Here is a 21,064-nt window from a genome sequence, read left to right as displayed (position 1 = left end):
TTGTAACACACATACACCTAAGTTTCTGAAGATACTTACCGGCTGTAAGCCCATCCACATTGGGAGGGAGATAAGCTGCTGTACTTGACTCCGTATCAAGTCTACTTCCTGTTTAAGGCACAAAGAAAACAAATTTATACACACATCAGTATTTTAACTTAAATCTTTACATAAGGAAATACTGTCTTGTTAAGTCCCAGGGTGAAAACATGTCACCAATACTTTCAAATTAATACTTTTCAAAAAAGATACCATCTTCACCATTTACAGATTCTGTATTTGCGAGTTCATCTATTCACAAATATGTATTTGTAACCCCAAATTCAATACGCCTAGTGCTGTCCAAGGGCGGCACAGATCAGTGAAAAATGCTAAGTTGCCCAACATGCAGTGGTTACAGGCTTGAGGTATTCAGCTGGGGGTGAACAAGGTAATGATCCGTCTTCTTGTTTCAGCTCTCATACTATAAGGAAGCATCCTTTTCTGTGTGTCTGTTCAGTGCTACCTTTCTCACATTTTTATGGTTTTTTGTTGGTGATTTTGCTATTGTAAAGCACATGGTTGAAGTGCTGGTTAGTGTTCCTATGTGCAAGAAGGCTGTGATGTGTCTTATACAGAAAATAAGTGTATTACAGAAGGCTCATTCATACTTAAGTTATAGTGTTTCTGGCCATGAGTTCCATGTCAATAAAGCAACAATATATATTACATAAGGTGTCTTTAAACAGAAACACATAAAACAAGATTATGTACTGATGGAATGATGAAATGTGACATTGGCTTGTAGGCACCCAACCCTTTATTCTCCCTAGGAGCAATGGTTCAATTTTAGCTAATTCAGTGTCGGCAGCTGCCTCATAGACCTAACTACCACAAATAATAAGTACTGATGGCATGTTGAAAAAAATAAAGTATTTCAATAATAAACAAGTTTTTCAGTTAACTAAACCAAGTACCAAACTACTAATACTAATTTCATCTTGTTTTTGCTTAATTTCTGATAATCATGTCTATATTTACATTGACGTTGTTTAGTTTAATCAATGTTAGAGGTAATAGTGGCATCCACTGGGGGCATAAATCTTTTTTTTAATGCCTTTACAAGATTCATTTGAGGCAGGACCTAGAACAAGCAATAACTACCCATCTATCAACATTCAGTCTTCAGGATAAGAAAGAACCCTATGCATTCTCCTGCATGGGTCTAATGCACTCTCAGCTCAGCAGTACTTATTTTTAAATAAATAGGTATAGACCTTCAGATAACCACAGCAGAGCAGTGCAAATGAAATATTAATTACTGTAAATATTTAATTCTTTAGAAGGATGAAAACTGCACCTAATTGAGTGAACTCAAATTAGAACTCTCCTTCTTGCCTGCCAGCCATGAAGCAGGACGAAAAAGTAATAAAGGTAGTTTTTGTGTGCAACTTACGGCACAGATCTCATTATTCAAAGTTCATAAAAACCAGATTCTTTGCTGCTCTATCTTTGGAGAATTTCCGCTCCTATTACCATTTTTCTTAAGAAAAAAGGAGAGATCCAGTACAAATCTATTTTAAAAAGTGAATGGATCTTCTAAAATGTTTTTATTGAGAAGTGGCTAAAATTAAGCTTTTGGCATTATCCATATTCCCCACTACCATTGGATGAAGAGTTGGCTACAGAGGTAATATCTCATTTATGTTCAACTTAAAAAAAAAAACTAAAATAAAAAATAAAACCTCCATCAAGAAAATCTGAGTTTCCTCCAAAGATAAAGTAAAATTACCAAACTATTGAAGCAATGATCAAGAAAAAGCAGTAAGACCGTCTGTTCATGGAGTGAAAATTCACCATCAGTTTCAGCTAATGCTGCTTTCAAGATACACTTAAAAAAAAATGGGAAGTGATCTGGCTTCTTCTTAAAAGTCTGAAAAGAGAAAGAATAAAAATTTAATTTGAAATGGCTTGCAAGCCCTCTCTTTTCTCCCTTAAAAAAAATTGGTCATTCTTTAGAAGTCTTTAACAAAAGCAAATAATTGCAAAAAAGACTATTTGCTTATTTATAATTAATAGTAGCAAGTCAAATACAGGTTTCTGGCAAGATCATGAAAGAGTTGCAGAAAATTTCACCTAATAAAATAAGGGGTTTTTTTTTTTCTTGTTTTTTAAAAATATTTTTATTTTTTCATTTTTTTTTTTTAAGGAATCTCCACACCAAACGGGGAGCTCGAACTCAGGACTCCAAGATTAAGAGTCACATGCTCTACTGCCTGAGTCAGCCTGGTGCCCCTAAAATAATGGCTTTAATTCCTTTATTTTTTTTCTTTTATGGATTATGTTCATATTTAGCTTAGTCTTTGTTTTCTAAGAATCTGAAATGTTTTAATTCTTATGACTTAAAGCAAGAAAAACAACATCTTTAGCAAAAGTTAGTTTCCCACTGATGACTCTCAACGACAGCCTCTCCTGCTTTGTATTAGCTCTTTACTTTCAACATGAAAGTAATATTTTAAAAAAGTAAATTAGGTAAATACATTCAAGTTTCTCACTGAACTATGCCCCCCACCCACATCCCTCTTCTTTCATAGAGAAGTGCTCCAAATGTGTGGTATACACTAGTTGTTTTCATGTACTTCTCTACAAGCTTCCACCCCAGCACTCCCCTGAATCTTTATCGCTATCAAAGACAATGGAATCTTACCAGCCCCCTACCCTAGCCCTCTACAATGTGCTGAGGGTTCCTCTTCTCTTGCTGCATACACAGCACTATTCTAGGGTTCTAATCCCATTCTTCTTTTCTCCCTCCCATGACTTCAAAGACCACACACTAATGATTCCAAATATATATCTTCAGTCCAGATTACTCTCATTAACCCTAGATCCCAAGATTCCTCTGCCTACTAGACAATTTCATCTAGATAACTGAAAGGCAATCTAAATTCAGGAAGTCCAAAACTCAATTCAACAATTTTGTACCCTTCAGAGTATTTCTCAACCCTCTATGATTACCTATCTTGGTAAATGGCAGAATCATCTATTATACTCAGTTGCCCAAGCCTGGAAAATTATTGAAAATAACACCCTTCCCTAATACTAATTATTCAGCTATGAAATGCAGTCAATTCTACTTTCTAGAAAATCTGTGTGTAACCTCTTTTCTTAATCTGTATTTCTCTTTTTCAAGCCCTAATCACCAAAATGGTCATTTTAACATGCAAACTGATCAGGTCATTGTTTAGCTCAAAAAAAAAAATCTTCCTTCTCCCTTCCTATAGTAGCTTGAATAAATTTCAAGAAATACCCAAGACCTTTCAATAGTACACAAAGCAGTTTACTTTGGGCTCTCATCTGCCCAAAGATGGCACTTATTTAATGAATATTCGAGAGAAGGGTCTATGGGTTTATCTTAAAGAATCTAACATTTTCTTAATTCAGAGACCATTGCCACAAAAAGATGACAATTACCCATGCCTTTTTTTTATTTAAAAGAGTTGATGAGCTGACCTTTTTATGGCAGCCAAAGAAAACCTAGACTTTGGATCTCTACTGAGCAAGCCTCTATTACACTAGCACAAAGAAAAAAATGTCTATTAGAAATTTCTAAAAGGGAAAGCAGACTCTAAATCAGGGATAAAGAGAAAACTGAAATTACAATATAAACATCTGTCTTTACATTGGCAACATTACTGTACGTAAAACTACAAATATATACTCCCTGTTGTGAAAAAGGACACTGAAAAATATTATCCTATTTGAGCACTATTTGTGCTAATAATACAAACTTCATGTTAATCTCAGGCAAAAGTCTTTATAATCCATGCCATTCTTCATATCAAGCACAAAACAAAAATAATTTCACTTTCATAATTTTTCAGTTCATAGTAAATTAGTTTGAACAATGTATTGAAACCAAAAAAAAAAAGCATTTTTCATATATCCATTTTTTTGTCAATGTTACTTTATTATTGGGTGAAGTTTTGTTCTAAAAGTATTATTTGGGGGCATCTGGGTGGCTCAGCAGTTAAGTGTCTGACTCTTGATTTCAGCTCTGATCATGATCTCAGGGTTCATGAGTTCGAGCCCCATGGAGGGCTTTGTGCTGATAGTGTGCAGAGACAACTGGGAATTCTCTCTCTCTCTCTGCCCTCCCCCACTCGCTTTCTTTCTCTCTTTCTCAAAATAAATAAACCTAGAAAATAAATATATAAAAGCATTATTTATTATCAGTAAAAAGTTCTGCTACTCTTTAATCGCTTAAAGTGAGCACAGTATGAAAGCTACAAAGTAATTTAAATCTGTTACCTCCCATGCAGGGACATTTTCTCTGAATTTCTCATTCACCATACAGCAGATTGACATTAAATAGGCCTTGCTGGACACCTCTGGAGAATAATTCATCCAGAGGTAATTTTCAAGATACTGGCTGTGAAGAGTAAAAAAGCACAGAATATTTCATTAGTTATCACCACTCACTATATGTCACTCGCCTGGAAAAGCGTTAATTATCTAAAACTTTCTGAAACTTTTTAAAAAACTATGTAACTTGAGAATCCTTCACAAATTTACCTATAATCTAGGTCACTACCTGCTACAAACTTATATACAGCAATTGCAGCTTTGTAGAATGAGAGTTTACACTTTCAAGGCAGGAAGACAGCAAAGATTACTAACTTATGTAATTATCACCCTCAGAACACTGGATATTCCCTAAGTCTCTTTGTGAAGTAAAAAGCCAAAATGATATAATGGGCAGGTTCAGCAGATAAATGTATCTAAGACCTTAATACTACCTCATACAAAGACCAACTGACTTCTAGAAACTAAAGAGATTTAACAATCAAAAAGAAGCTAATTTTAATACTTAATTTACTAGGTATATTCAACATAAGTCAATTTACAAGGTAACTAGCATTTTCCTCTTAAAATACCAAAATTCTTATTTTAAGACCGTGGTGAAAATATTCCTCAAGAAATTTAAGTATTTCTAATTTCTAAAATACAACTTAAGTCTTTTTTTTTTTTTTTTTTTTTTTAATCATTCAGGGTAGTTATAAATGTCAATTTTTGTACAGGGGTTAAAATACCCTCAAGCACTAAAAAAAAGCAAGGTGTTTTATTCCCACTTTAAATCACTCCGCATGCATGCTGCAATCACTCACATATGTGTGTACGTATGTATGCACACATGCAACCATGCATGCACACCCACCCATAGTTAAGTGTTTATACTCCTTTACAGCACTGTAATTTTTCTACTTCCTCTTATGCTTACATCAGTATTTCCACAGGTCTATCTTTAGCAATACTTAGTTTATTTAGAAGAATCTTGAAAACTGAGTAAGTGGAATTTTACCTGAAATAATGGTCAAGAGGCTCCAAGTAAGATACCTGAGTGCTCTTTCATAAATAATATGCACAAAGTTTCATTTCATTCCTCTCTTACAAGTATAAATTCCTTTTTCCTGAATTATACCCTTCAGAACATCTGTCAACAAGTCTGTTAGTGTTAATCTATCTGTCTGAAATTTCTTTATTTCATGATAGTTTAGCTGGTTATACAATTGTTTCTGGGTTGTTGGGGATTTTTTTCTTGTATTAGTCTCATTCTATTCCATTCTCTATTACTACAACTGAGAAATCTACAATCTATGCGTTCTTTATGTTTTTTTTCCCCTCTAGCATACGGTAAGATCTTCATTCCATCTTTGCCACTCTTCAGTTGCTCTATTCAGAATTTACTGTACTTCCTGAATCTAAGACTCACATATTTCAACTGTAGAAAATTCTCAACCACCATCTCTTCTAAATTGCTACTCCTCTTTTCTAAATCTCTTCTGAAATTGATTGGACTTTCTAATTTTAGCCTTTGTATCTCTAAATTTCCTTTTATATTGTCATCCCTATTTCTCTTTGCTATTATCTAATTAATTTCCTGTATTCCAATTCACTAATTTCCCTCTTACCTGTGTCTAATCTGCCACAGGCCTATGTTGTTTTATTGTGCGTTGTTTTATTCATTGCAGATGTCGCATTTTTCAAATTGAACGTTTGTGGCAATGCTGCACTGAGCAAGTCTATTAGCACCATTTTTTCCAACAGTATTTGTTAACTTTGTGTCTGTCACGTTTTGGTAGTAAGATTTACCAAAAAATTGGCAACAGGATATTTCAAACTTTTTCATTATTGTTATATTTGTTATGGTAATCCATGATTAGTAATTATGACTTGTTGAAAACTCAGATGTTTAGCATTTTTTAATAGTAAGGTATTTTTAAATTAAGGCATGTAAATTTTTTTAGACATAATGGCACTGCACACTTAATAGACTACAATATAGGTACTATAAATATAACTTTCATATGCACTAGGAAACCAAAAAATACGTCTGCCTTGGTTTATTGCAGTGGTCTGGAAATGCCCCTGCAATATCTCCAAGGTATGCCTGCATTTAATTTGTCCATTGAATTTTTAAATCTCAAATGTTTTTACTTCCATTTTCTCCAAATCTACCCATTTTTAGCATCTTGTTCCATGTTCACATATTCAATTTCTTCTTTTATACTTATAGTAACTTTAAACATACTATTTGGTGGTATATATAAATAATTTAATTATCTCAGGTCCTGGGTGGGCAGGGTGGAGAACGAATTCTGTTCTTTCAACTTGCTTATAGTTGATTCTTATCCTAACGTGCTTTGTAATTGGGAGTTTGAACTCACCTTTACCAGGGTTTTATCTATGGGAATTTTTGTGCAATACAGTTGGAATACATAAGTGTATATTTGTTTCTGCCACATGCCTCAGAGATATCACTGGCTTGCCACAGTTTTTAACAATAATGTTTTATTTTGGGAGTTAACTAACAGCAAACTCCAAACACATTCTTTACATTTTCAGATGGGGAATCGAGGCTATGAGAGTAAATGATTTGCTCAAGATGATACAGGTATGTGAGTGGGAGGATGGGTGAAAATAGATGATGGGGATTTAGGAGTGCACTTGTCATGATGAGCACAGAGTTGGAATTGATGAATCACTATATCGTACACCTGAATCTAATGTAACACTGTATATTAACTATAGTAGAATAATAATAATAAAAAAGGTATACTCCATCTTTAACTTCGTCTTTAAACTCACCTAAATTCCAAGAGCATTATCTTTCTGATGGCAAACCTAAAAGCGTAAAAGTAAAAATAAAAGTGTTTAAACAGAAAATACAAACATTTCAGAGTTACTGATGCAGATGCATTTTGGAATCTTGTGTTAATATTGACTCACATAGCAGAATAATCATATTTTAATATGCACTGAGAAAAGCTAAATTTGCTTTTATATTTTTTCTTTGTATTTCGTCAGGGTAGTTTATTTTATTTTTAAAACTTTTTTTCTTTAATGTTTATTGCTTTTTGAGAGATACAGACAGAGTGTGAGCAGTGGAAGGGCAGAGAGAGAGGGAGATACAGAATCCAAAGCAGGGTCCAGGCTCTGAGCTGTCAGCACAGAGCCTGATGTTGGGCTCGAACCCATGAAATGTGAGATCATGACCTGCCCCGAAGTTGGAAGCTTAACTGACTAAGCCACCCAGGTGCCCCCCATTTTATTTTTAAAACCAGAAATTACTTAAGTGAAATCTTTTTCATTTTTTTTTAATGTTTGTTTATTTTTGAGAGAGACAGAGACAGAATGTGAGTGGGTTAGGAGCAGAGAGAGAGAGAGAGATACAGAATGTGAAGCAGACTTCAGGCTCTGAGCTATCAGCACAGAGCCTGACGTGGGGCTCGAACTCACGAGCTGTGAGATCATGACCTGAGCCAAAGTCGGATGCTCAACTGACTGAGCCACTCAGGCACCCCTACTTAAGTGAAATCTTATCCTACTCATATAACAAACACAACAAGCACCACAACACACTGAAATATAACATATAAGTTAAAAAGGCAAGTAATTTTTTTTAAAGTTTATTTTTGAGAGACAGAGCGAGCGCAAGAGGGGGAGGGACAGAGAGAGGGAGACACAGAAGCAGGCTCCAGAATAAGGCAAATAATTATAATGAAAACACAGATGCTCATCATTATTCATAACACTGGATCACAACTGCCAAAACCTAACCTATCTTAATTTCTTAGCATTGACCAACATTCTTTTTTTAAGCTTATTTAGAGAAAGAGAGAGAGAGAGAGAGCATGTGCGTGCCAGAGCATGAGCAGGAGAGGGGCAGAGAGAGGGAGACAGAGAATCCCAAGCAGCCTCCACACTCAGTGGGATTCAAACCCACCAACCATGAGATCACTACCTGAGCCAAATAGTCAGATCCTCAAACAACTGAGCCACCCAGGCATCCTACCTGAAAGTCATGCCCTCCTGAAAGTACAAGAGACACATGTATCTATATCACAAACACAGGAATCAGATTTTTCAAAGGTTTCATAAGTTTTGACATTAAGTCTACAAAATTAGAAAATTGTGGAAGGAACAACAGGTTTTGGCTAGGATGCGGAGAAAGGGAAACTCTTTTGCACTTCTGATAGGAATGCAAAGTGGTGCAGCCACTCTGGAAAACAATGTGGAGGTTCCTCAAAAAATTATAACCCAGCAAATGCACTACTAGGAATTTATCCAAAGGACACAAAAATGCTGATTTGAAGGGGCACATGCACCCCAATGTTTATAGCAGCGCTATCAACAATAGCCAAAGTATGTTAAGAGCCCAAATGTCCATCGACTGATCAATGGATAAAGATGTGTATGTATGTATGTGTGTGTGTGTGTGTGTAGCACACACGCACACACGCACACACACACACACACACACACACACACACACACACGGAATATTACTCAGCAATGAAAAATAATGAAAATTTGCCATTTGAAACAACGTGGATACAACTAGAAGGTATTATGCTAAGTGAAATAAGTCAGAGAAAGATATCGTATGATTTCACTCATATGTGGAATTTGAGAAACTCCACAGATGAACACAGGGGAAGGGAAGTGAAAAATAAGATAAAAACAGAGAAGGAGACAAACCATAGGAGACTCTTAAATACAGAGAATAAACTGAGGGTTGCTGGAGGGGATGTAAGTGGGAGGATGAGTTAAATGGATGATGGGCATTAGGGAGGGCACTTTTCAGAATGAGCACTGGGTATCATATGTAAGAGATGAATCACTGGGTTCTACTCCTGAAGTCAACACTGTTCGTTAACTAACTTGAATTTAATTAAAAAAAAAAAAAAAGAAAATTGTGGAAGGAATATTAGCTCTCTTTACTGTCTATTTTTAATACAAGTATTGTACTTCATGCATAAATGATGCTGTAGCTACCAGGTAACTCTCTAAAGGCTGGTTCAAATGTCCACTAATTTAGTTTTATCATTTTGTATACTGGAAATAAAGCAGTCAGACCAGAACACTGCCACTAGATAATATTCTCCAGCTTAGAAAGTTAAAGGTCTATGCATTACGAATTTATAATACGCCAGGAGACCATTATCCTGTCAAAATCCTGTTCCACTGACTTCTGATCTCTTAAATAGTTTCACTAAGCAAGTAGTGTCACAGAACTTTAGTGAGAATAAAATGCAGGTTTTTATTGTGCAAAAAAGCACAAAGATACAACACTGGCAAGGTACTGGCCTCTACAGCCAGCCAGGTCACTGAGTGGATACAACATCTTGTGTGTCAGACACACTAGGTCTCCTTCCTTCCAGCTGCAGACATTTCACTTTAATAGCATGCTGGAGAACAGAATTCACTCAGTGCCCACTATGCACAAAACTGCATGCTTCATTTCGTCAGCCAAATAGGACCTCATGATGAAAGAGAGAAAAAATACCAGCACATGAGACAGAAGACAGTATTCTGGTCATGATTCAGTGTTACCCTGACAACATCTTTTAAACACTCTGGGACCCAGTTTCCTCATACTCAAAAGAGGCAAAGTGGCCCATTTATTTCTGGATGACTAGACAAGAAAAAAAGAAGTCATGGGTCAAGATAAAACAAAAACACTCTGAAAAATACTCAATTTCTCTTCTAGCAATTTCGGCCATACTCATTACATTTGGAGTTTTATGCTTCTGCCAATAAGTTTTGCTATTGTAATTGCCCACTGCTTCTTCTCTTGGGATATGGTTGTGTGAAAACATGAAGTCTAAGGTTGTGGCAGCCCCCTTGCAACCATACAGGGAAAGCCAAAAAAAAAACCACACCTGTGAAAAGGCTGATGAAGGCCCTCACGTGAACTTCTGAACTACCCATTTCCAGATTTATTATAAAGTAGATGATTAAGGGGTGTCTGGGTGGCTCCGTCGGTTAAGCGTCCAACTTTGGCTCAGGTCATGATCTCATGGTCTGTGAGTTTGAGGCAAGCATGGGGCTCTGTGCTGACGGCTCAGAGCCTGGAGCCTGCTTCGGATTCTGTGTCTCCATTTCTCTCTGCCCCTCCCCTGTTCATGCTCTATCTCGCTCTGTCTCAAAAATAAATAAACATTAAAAAAATAATAATAAAAAATAAAATAGATGATTAAAAAAGCAAATAATAGTGAACAAAAGAGGTCAGCCACAAAAGAGTGTATGCCATGTGGTTCCATTTATTCAAAACAACCAAAACTACAGTGTTCATGTTTCCATACTTACATTTTACAGTGTTAAAGCAAAAGGCTATGAAAAGGCCTCTGGGATGCTGACAAATGTTGGCTTTTATTAACTTGGTGGTGGTTATGAATGATAATAATTCAGAAGGCCATACATTTCTGTTTTATGCTCTTTTCTGTGTTAAATTTCATAGTAAAGGAGTTTAAACATTTTTTAAGTCTTTTTTTTCTTTATTTAAGTAATCTCTGCACCATGTGGGGCTCAAACTGATAACCCCAAAATCAAGAGTTGCATGCTCTTCTGATTAAGTCAGCCAGGCCCTCTGGGGTTTAAATATTTTAAATGAAAACAAATATAAACATGGGCAAAAGTAAACTACACAATAACTCACTTTTTTCCTGCACAAAACCCACTTAGATGTATTCATAACAGAATTAACAGCCATAACCAAAGTGTACTGGTGAGGGGAGTTCTAAAAGGCAATAGACCCTGTACTACTTAAGAACATAGTACTGGAAAAGAGTCAAAGAACCAGGATTTAATACCTGGCTCTTCCTCTAAGTGGGAAACATTTTGAGCTAGCTACTTAACCTCTCTCTGTACTGCAGTTTACTCATCAATAAAATGAGGATAATAACAGTGAGTAGCACAGGGTTATAGTGAGGAAAAATGACCTACTATACATGCAAGGTGCTTAGAACAGAATCTGGCACATAGTAAGCACTCAACAAATAATAATTACGATTATTTTGAAGGCTTTAAAATTAAACGGATGAAAATATGTTAAGACACGCTTGCCAAATTTGATAATGGTAAGGATAGCAAATATGAATCAATCACATGGCTTATTGGGCAATATATTTTACTACTTTTGAGATCCTAAAAGTTATCATTTATACCATGAGAATATTAAGCACTGACTGATTTATTTCCCAGATGCCTCCTTCAGAAATAGGGTTGATATGCAAAAATGCATATTACAAGAACCTTAATGTAGAATACTAAAGAGTACCTTATGGCTGGCTATAAGTGGCCTATTTTGATAGCCTACAAACAAGTTAATAATCTTACATCAAGGCATTTCCCCAGTAATGAAGATGCTATAAGCACATAACTCAGCAAAACAGCTTCCTCAGGCACTAGTCTAAAAAATTGTCGTTTAAAAATTTAAATAAACATCATTTACATTAGGGATAGGGATTAAAGACTATGCTTATCATGATGAAAAACATATATACGTTATAGTTTCTGTGTTAGGGAAGTGCATTTAACTTTTTGAACTTTGAGATTTGGAAGCAGAATGTAATCAGCTTACTTTCATTTAAGTATTCAACAATGTATACACGACGAGAAAATGGCTATTAAGAGAGCCATAAGTCCTAGTGAGTCTGGCCAACAAGTTACTTCCTTCAGCAATTAAAAATAATGTAGCCAAATATATAACTTATAAATCACTGGCAGTGGTTATTAGTTACATAAAAACTATCTTTAAGGAAGAAATATTAATAGCTAAAGTTAAATGAAACAAACAAAAAACAAGCAATTACTATCCACTGGAATAAAAGCCTGTTCTGAAAAAGACAGAAAACTAGTTGTGAAGGTCCAAGATAATTTTCAGATTGGTATATCCTTAATATGTAAGAAAAAAGAATCCTAGAATTTATCTACCCATTCATTTAAGTTTTCTCAGGCAATTTCATCCATACCCAATGCCAGACCAATAAGACATATGTTAAATTAAATACCTGCTCAAATGTTCATATATTCAGAGGATTCCCCTGATCATTCAATCTAAAAAAGCCCTTGTCACTACCCTAAACACACTTCTTTTTTTTAAGTTTATTCATTTTTTGAGAGAAAGAAAGAGACAGAGTGTGAACGGGGAAGGGGTAGAGAGAGACAGGGAGACACAGAATCCAAAGCAGGCTCCAGGCTCTGAGCTGTCAGCACAGAGTCGGACGTGGAGCTCGAACCCATGAACTGTGACACCTGAGCTGAAGTTGGATGCTCAACTGACTGAGCCACCCACACACCCCAGGAGAGAGAGAATCTTAAAAAGGCTCCATGCCCAGCATAGAGCCCAACATAGGGCTTGATCTCACGACCCTGGGATCATAACCTGAGCCAAAATCAAGAGTTGGACACTTAACCAACTGAGCCACCCAGGAGCCCCTAAACACACTTTATTTTAATTCATAGCACTTACTACCTGCTGACATTATATACCTCTAAATTTCCTATCTGTCTAGACTGGAAATAGAACATAAGCTCGGTGAGCAGAGACTATCTGTCATGTTCACTGTTGTACCCTTAGCATTGAAATGGTGGTTGATACAATGTAGGCTCAACCTTGTCCTCTTCTGAGCTCTACACAGAGATACCCAATGGCTTATTCTACATCTCCAACTAAATGGCTCTTTAGTACCTAGAATTCAACATTTCCAAAAGTGGACTATGATCTATGCCCAACCCCAGCCCTAATGACAATAGCAGAAGTCAGTAATGGAATCACGCACTAATCACCGGGCAACCTGAGCCGAAAACTTAGAAGTCACCCTTGATTACCCCCTTTCCCTAACCCACCAAGTCCAACGAGCAACTGTCTTTTCACTTCTATCTCAATTTGGCACTCTTCTCCACCTTCAAACATCATTCAAGCCATCATTATTGTGAACCTAACTACTACAATACTCACCCTTATTTCCAGCTTCTTATCAACTCTAAATTCTTTTTTTAAAAGATCATCATCACTCTTACAACTCTTAACTGGCTTCCCATTATTCTTCAAATAAGAAACAAAATCTTTAACATGGTCTTTGGCCCTGTCTCCTTTTACATGCTCACGAATCAATCATTAAAGCAAAAACAATTAGCCTCTTATTTTGACAATAACATGGATTTACCTTCACGATATTTAGTAAAATTAACCTTCTAGGAATCAAACACATGAAAAATAACAAATCTGAGATTTTAAAGTTATGTTACATTCATAACCTAAATGTTTTCATTTCATATTAAAACACTTAGGGGCGCCTGGGTGGCTCAGTCGGTTAAGCGGCCTCAGGTCATGATCTCGCAGTTTGTGAGTTTGAGCCCCGCGTCGGGCTCTGTGCTGACAGCTCAGAGCCTGGAGCCTGCTTCGGGTTCTGTGTCTCCCACTTTCTGCCCCTCCCCCACTCATGCTGTCTCTGTCTCTCTCTCTCAAAAATAAACAAACATCAAAAAAAAAAAAAAAACAACACATTTAGTCAACTGTTCTTCTACGATACTCACTGGGCATCCATGTCTGCAGGTGTAAATATAAAAATATGCCTCAAATACATTAGTTTAAAAAAAAAAAAAGACATGATATGGAATGGTGTGTAGAGTATAAACTTTCTGTATTTAAAAAAAAATCAGGGAGGGGGCTAGATACAGATATATATGTAGATAAATTGAGGGTTAAAGGATAGGGAAGATTTCTTGAAACTTACCTCCTTCTTTACATTGTTCAAATATAATTTTCATTTTTTATTTTTATTATTTTATATATATGCTATACGTCATTTATAAAACGTATATTTTACTACTTTGTATAAAGTATTATTATGTATGTTTTACTTTTATAATTTTTAATAATATTTTTAAAAGATTTATCAAAGAAAATTAGTATTAGTTCAATTGAAATAAAATCTCCATGTTTACTGTCCCTCACATTTCATCAGAAACAAAATAAACCTGATGGGATTTAATCCCTCTAAATGAAGTCAAAAATTAGGAAGCAAGAAAATAATGTATGGCTCTTCAGCAGCTACATATAAAGTTTTTCTAGCCACCATCTCCCTGATGACAAAATCTAACAGAAAAAAAAAAGGTCCAAGTTATGATCCCATTTAGTTTAGAAATACAGAAGAGATCCAATTTGATCCCACCTAATCCCTATGTATGAAAATTAAACTCATTCTTACCTCGATTTGACAATCTCTTTTTCATATATATCTTCAATGACCTGTTATCAAAAATATAAAAATGTTTAATATTTCAAACATTTTTTTATCCTAAATTGATAGTTTTCTATCTATTACTGAGTTACTGAGATTACACAAAATAAGTTGGTTTAGGATATCAAATACTACTGAAATAATAATTAAGAGATCTTTATAATCTCATCACATTCCTCAAAATGTAAAATAACAGAAAGCAAAGTTGTAGAAGATAAATAATAAAATATGTCTACATAAAAAGATTCCTATAAACAATCATTAAACGATATATTCAAGGTGGTTCTATTGTGAACGTCTAAGATGACTTATTCATAATATTTCTAGGAAAAATAAAAATTAACAAATAAGAATATTTTAAAACACTTAAAAGTGTATGTTATCAGACTCCATCTAAGAATCATAACAATGTACTTTCAAAAGCCAGACAGTAAACTAGAAGTGTGAAGACATAAAAGAAGCAGATTACAAGTTGGTTTTCTAAATACACACAATAAAACCTCAGAATTTCAATTCTTTTGGGTTAGTGAGGCCAGGATGCTGTGATTCTTCAGAATTCAGCATTGATGTTAGAAGCCTGGTTCAAATCACCCATTTTCATTGCGGATAGCTAGAAACCTTGCTTAGGACAGCTCTAAGGCTCACTTTCCCAATCTACAAAAAGGATCTACACAAAGTATCCCACAGGGTTGCTACACAAAGTATCTACACAAAGTATCCCACAGGGTTGCTATAAATAAGATACCACATGTAAAGAATTCAGCGCAAATGTTGGCATATGGTGAGTCTTTAACAACAGTTACCAGCAGAAGTAACAGAAATGCTACTAATAATAGTTAAAAAAAAAATCCTACTGTAAAATTATGAAGTCCTTTAACATGGTCATATATTTTACTGTAGCTATAATATCTTTTAACTGTTCAAAGTTATTTGTCACGTAAATGTGGGTGATAGAGGGAGGAAGACAGTGAGGCAAACAAGTCTTATTCAATTTAGAAAAAATTTCTGTTATTGCTTTTCTTTTTATAAAAATTCAAATTAAATAAAATGAAAGGCATAATCTTTATTTTTTTTATTTTATTTTTTAATATATGAAATTTACTGTCAAATTGGTTTCCATACAACACCCAGTGCTCATCCCAAAAGGTGCCCTCCTCAATACCCATCACCCACCCTGCCCTCCCTCCCACCCCCCATCAACCCTCAGTTTGTTCTCAGTTTTTAACAGTCTCTAATGCTTTGGCTCTCTCCCACTCTAACCTCTTTATTTATTTATTTATTTTTTTTCCTTCCCCTCCCCCATGGGTTTCTGTTATGTTTCTCAGGATCCACATAAGAGTGAAACCATATGGTATCTGTCTTTCTCTGTATGGCTTATTTCACTTAGCATCACACTCTCCAGTTCCATCCATGTTGCTACAAAAGGCCATATTTCATTTTTTCTCATTGCCACGTAGTATTCCATTGTGTATATAAACCACAATTTCTTTATCCATTCATCAGTTGATGGACATTTAGGCTCTTTCCATAATTTGGCTATTGTTGAGAGTAAGGCATAATCTTTAAATACCAACCTAAAATAAAGTTCTTCTAAACAGATATACATAACTTCATTCAGTTATTATAACTAGTGTTAACTAAAATGATCTGGATATAATCTTTGAAAATCTAAATATAGAGCTGAGCCTGGGTGGCTCAGTCAGTTAAGCATCCGACTTCAGCTCACGTCATGACCTCACGGTTCACGGGTTTAAGTCCCGTGCTGGGCTCTGTGCTGACAGCTCAGAGCCTGGAGCCTGCTTCAGATTCTATGTCTTCTTCTCTCTCTGCCCTTCCCCTGCTCGTGCTCTCTCTCTCTCTCAAAAATAAATAAAAACATTTTTTAAAAGTTAAAAAAATAAAAATAGATGAAAATCTTAACAATTAGGTTCAACTCAATCTAGTTGCATCATTAAAATATTCTTGTTATTAGTGAAAAATGACCCTAGGAGCCCCCAGACAACATATACAAACACAAACACATACAAACAACATATAAAATAAAGCAATTCTGGTAGTAATTAGAGTGATCAACACATACATGTTTATGAATACCTCCTGACGAATACAGGGATTACAGGCAAAACAAAAATATATTTACAAACGAAACATTTAAGCTCAAATAATGTAAGAAATTTCTGGTTAAGGGGCATCTGGGTGGCTCAGTCGGTTAAGTGTCCAACTTTGGGTCAGGTCATGATGGTTAGTGAGATCAAGCTCCACACTGGGCTCTCTGTTGTCAGTGCAGAGCCCACTTTGGATCCTCTGTCCCCCTCTCTCTCTTTCTGCCCCTCCTGTCTCTCTCTCTCAAAAATAAAGTGTTAAAAATTAAAAAAACAACAAAAAAAAAAACAAAAAAAAAACCAACTTTTCGGGTAAGTTCAGTTTTACCAAGTGTGCCTAAAGCATCACAACTCAATTTACAATGGCAGAACCTAAAGGGAGTCTTCATTAGCTGACCCTTGAACAATGGTGCCAAACCCCCACACACTCAAAACTTCATGTATAACTTTGGACTTTCCCCAAATTTAACTACTAACAGTCCACTGTTGAACGAAAGACTTACAGATAACATAAACAACACATTTCATATGCTATATATATTATATACTGTACTCTTACTGTATCATATACTGTATGTTATATACAGTATATACTATATATATATATATATATATATAGTATATACTGTATGCTTACTGCATATACTGTACTACACACTGCTAGAAAAAAGAAAATGCTACTAAGAAAACCATAAAGGGGGAGCCTGGTGGCTCAGCTGGTTAAGCATCCGACTTCGGCTGGGTCATGATCTTGCGGTTCACGAGTTTGAGCCCTGCATCAGGCTCTGTGCTGACAGCTCAGAAAGTGGAGCCTGCCTCAGATTCTGTGTCTCCCTCCCTCTCTGCCCGTCCCCCGCTTGCACTCTGTTTTTCTCTCTCTCAAAAATAAACATTAAAAAAAAAATAAGGAAGAGAAGATACATTTATAGTACCATACTGTGTATGTATGTATACATACATGTATACACAGACCCATGTAGTTCAAACTTACGTTGATCAAGGGTCAATACTTGTTAAATGGCATGCAATGTTATCTCTGTTTCATTTAAAGATCTCTCTTTTAAGAATCTATTTCAAGGACTCCTGGGTGGCTCAGTCAGTTAAGTGTCTGACTCTTGATTTTTGGCTCAGGTCATGATCTCATGGTTGGTGAGATCAAGCCCTGCATCCAGCGCAGTGCTGACAGTACAGAGCCTGATTGGGATTCTTTCTCTCTGACCCTCCTCAGCTCCACACAAGCATGCATATGCTCTCTCTCAAAAATAAGCAAAAATAAATTAACAAAACAAACAAACAAAAGAAAACAAAACATTTCAATGAGAATGAATCCTACATTTAGGAATTTTTGTTTTCATTTATCCTAAATTGTTCCAGTTGAACCATAAGTCCATTCCCTTATTTAAATATTACTGGTCTTTAGTTATCTAATCCTCTACCCTAAACAACTCCCACTGCTTCCACCAGTTTTACAAATTTTTATCTCAGTTCATCAACCTAAAAATTAAAAAAAATGTATCTTCTATCCTACATGTACTGTCAAAAATTGTACAGAAATTCCTGTATATTTACAAAGATAGTCATTACATGGTCATTATAATAATGATAAGTTTAAAATAATCTAAGAATCTATAAACAGGAAAACAAATTATACACACAATTTTTGAAAAGCTTAACACAGTAAAATGACAGGAAAGGTGATCTCTGGGTAGTGATTTTTATTTTCTAATGTGTAACTTCTACATTTTCCAAATATTCTAACATGAGTAATTGTTAGTCTGATAATTAGAAAAGTGTAATTTGAACTTAAAAGAAATCATGGAATGCTTCTGTTGAATTAGCCCTTAAAAAAAGAGATACAAAGAACGTACCTATTCAAAAAGAATGTTGTAAACCAAAAATACTTACCTTTATATCAAAAGGTGATTTTTTCTTGATATGCGGAGCCCAGTATTTACATGCTAACTGCAAAAGTAAATAGTATAAACAATAAGTCACAGGTTCATATCATTGTCGAGCACAAAGACTGAGATCATATATCAATAAGCTATTTTTTAACAAACACTACAGGCACTGGGGGACAAAGTAATTCTACTTTCTAAGAGGACTATATGGGCAAGCAGGCCAGTTAGCATCCTTGGCCCCAGCCCACTAAATGCCAGTAAGGCCCTGCACTGCACTCTGTCATTGTAATTTTAAAAAACAAAATATACTTTTCTAATCACCGCTAAAGAAATGGTAGGACCCAATTAATAACCACAGTCAAATATCTTCAGCTGGAGGTAAGAAAACCCAGGAACCTCCTAGAAAGAACACCCTAGAACCTACAGATTAAGTGAGCTACCCAAGATTACAATTAGTTAAGAGTTGAGCCAGTATTAGAAAAACAGATTCAAAATCTTCAGTTACATGTATAAAACAATAACCTTCAAGTGATTAGTGGACACATGTAACAAAACCTAAAAAGTTATCTATAAGCGGATTATTACAGAGAATAAAAGAGCTGGTATACTTTAGCAGATTTGGTTTCACTTGGAAATTGTGAATTCTAAACACATACATTCAATATTTCCAGACATTTAGTTGGATTGCATAATATTATATTCAAGAAAAAAGTGGTTTTATTAATATATGTTTTTTAAAGAAACTCAACTACAGGGGCGCCTGGGTGGCTCAGTCGGTTAAGCATCCGGCTTCAGCTCAGGTCACGATCTCACGGTCCGTGAGTTCGAGCCCCGCGTCGGGCTGTGTGCTGACAGCTCAGAGCCTGGAGCCTGTTTCAGATTCTGTGTCTCCCTCTCTTTGACCCTCCCCCGTTCATGCTCTGTCTCTCTCTGTCTCAAAAATAAATAAACGTTAAAAAAAAAATTTTTAAAAGAAACTCAACTACAATCTCTTCAAAAATGAAAACTCTAGCAAGCACAAAGACTCAATATATTCATAAAAAAGTGAATCTGCACAGGGTCTAGTGTATTGGAGGAACTCAAATAATAGCTGATGGACTGATGTATGCATGTAGGCATGTGTGCATGGATGAATGAACAAATAAAATAAAATCTGAAATGGTTACCTCTTCTGTGAAGCTTTCCTCAACCCTACCTGATGGTGATAATTACTTCTGAACTCTACTGAATAGTCTTGTGTTTCTGTATTATTATTTGATTGCTTATCTAGCTTTCCTGCCCACTTAACTGGAACACTTATGAGATGGGACCCATGTCTTCTTTGCTTCTATAGCTAAGCACTTATCACAGTAAACACACTCAAAGGGCCTTTCAAGCAGTGAGGACACTGGTCTTGACCAAGTCTCTCCAAACCAGTAAAATAACGGCCCACTTATGTGATACCTTACTAAACTATCAATCACCCTCCAACCTGAGAGAAAATACTTCACCCTCAGTTATTCTATGCTAGTCTCATTTCCTTATTCCACTGCCTATGACATCTAGCCATCTTTTCTTTACCTCACACCATCAAGAGAACTGAATCTGCTCTGTTTTTATGATTCAGGGTCTTCCAAACAAATATGTAAATCTTATCTTCTGATCCAAACTGCTTACTGTAAATATATGATACAGCTTTTCCCTTAGGGTGTAACCTGTGACCTCTCCAACACTACCACCTCCAGGAATATACTGCCCTCCCCAACACTCTCCAGCCTCATGCAAAATAGAAACTCTTCCCAATTCCCACTTAGCATAGCCGCTCTCTCCTCTCAAAAATAAATAAACATTAAAAAAAATTAATTAAAAAAACCCCAAACTACTGTATTGAGAATGAAATCCAAACTTATCTCAGCCTCCAAGTGTATATGATCTGATCCCTACATACTCTCATTTCATACCATTCTCTTACTTTTTAAAAAAAAATTTTAAAGTTTATTTTTTTATTTTGAGAGAGACAGAGACAGCATGAATCGGAGAGGGGAAGAGAGAGGAGAAAGAGAATCCCAAGCAGACCCTGCACTGTCAGCACAGAGCCTGAAGTGGGGCTTGAACCCACTAAACGGGGAGACCATGACCTGAGCAGAAACCAAGAGGGGGACACTTAACTAACTGAGCCACCCAGGTGCCCCTCTCTCCTGTCTCTTATGTTTGCTATCCTGGCCTTCTTGATATTCACACCACAGGGCATTTGCACTTGCTATTCCCTGGACTGTTTTCCTGTTCTTCCCAAAACTGGCTCCTACTTTGCAGTTAGGTCTTAGCTCAAATGTCACCTCAGCTAGGACTTTCCTGACTGCCTTTCATACACCCCACCCCCATCACTGTCACAACGCCGTTTCATTTTCCTGACAGCACTTATTACTGTTTGAAACTATACTGCACCTTTGTCTGACTCATCTCTGTAAAATGCAAACTTCTTAAGATGAGGAAACTAATAAACGGCTTTAACCAC

The 21,064-nt window shown here is 35.9% G+C and overlaps 1 protein-coding gene across 1 annotated transcript in view; it reads right to left on the bottom strand.

The window, feature by feature from the left end:
• AQR (aquarius intron-binding spliceosomal factor) overlaps positions 1–21,064 on the bottom strand; it is a 106,111-nt gene that overhangs the window by 77,851 nt on the left and 7,196 nt on the right. Inside the window, exons 3-8 of the mRNA XM_060619009.3 lie at positions 18,575–18,631; positions 14,535–14,575; positions 7,126–7,161; positions 4,288–4,408; positions 1,772–1,912; positions 40–108 (exon numbers count right to left, since the gene is read on the bottom strand). Of these exons, the coding sequence (XP_060474992.1) occupies positions 40–108; positions 1,772–1,912; positions 4,288–4,408; positions 7,126–7,161; positions 14,535–14,575; positions 18,575–18,631 (465 nt within the window). The remainder of the gene's footprint in view (positions 1–39; positions 109–1,771; positions 1,913–4,287; positions 4,409–7,125; positions 7,162–14,534; positions 14,576–18,574; positions 18,632–21,064) is intronic.

Source organism: Panthera onca, chromosome B3, assembly GCF_046562875.1.
Source record: "Panthera onca isolate mPanOnc1 chromosome B3, mPanOnc1 haplotype 2, whole genome shotgun sequence".
Taxonomy (NCBI): Eukaryota; Metazoa; Chordata; class Mammalia; order Carnivora; family Felidae; genus Panthera; species Panthera onca.
This window is presented reverse-complemented; position numbering and strand designations above follow the sequence as displayed.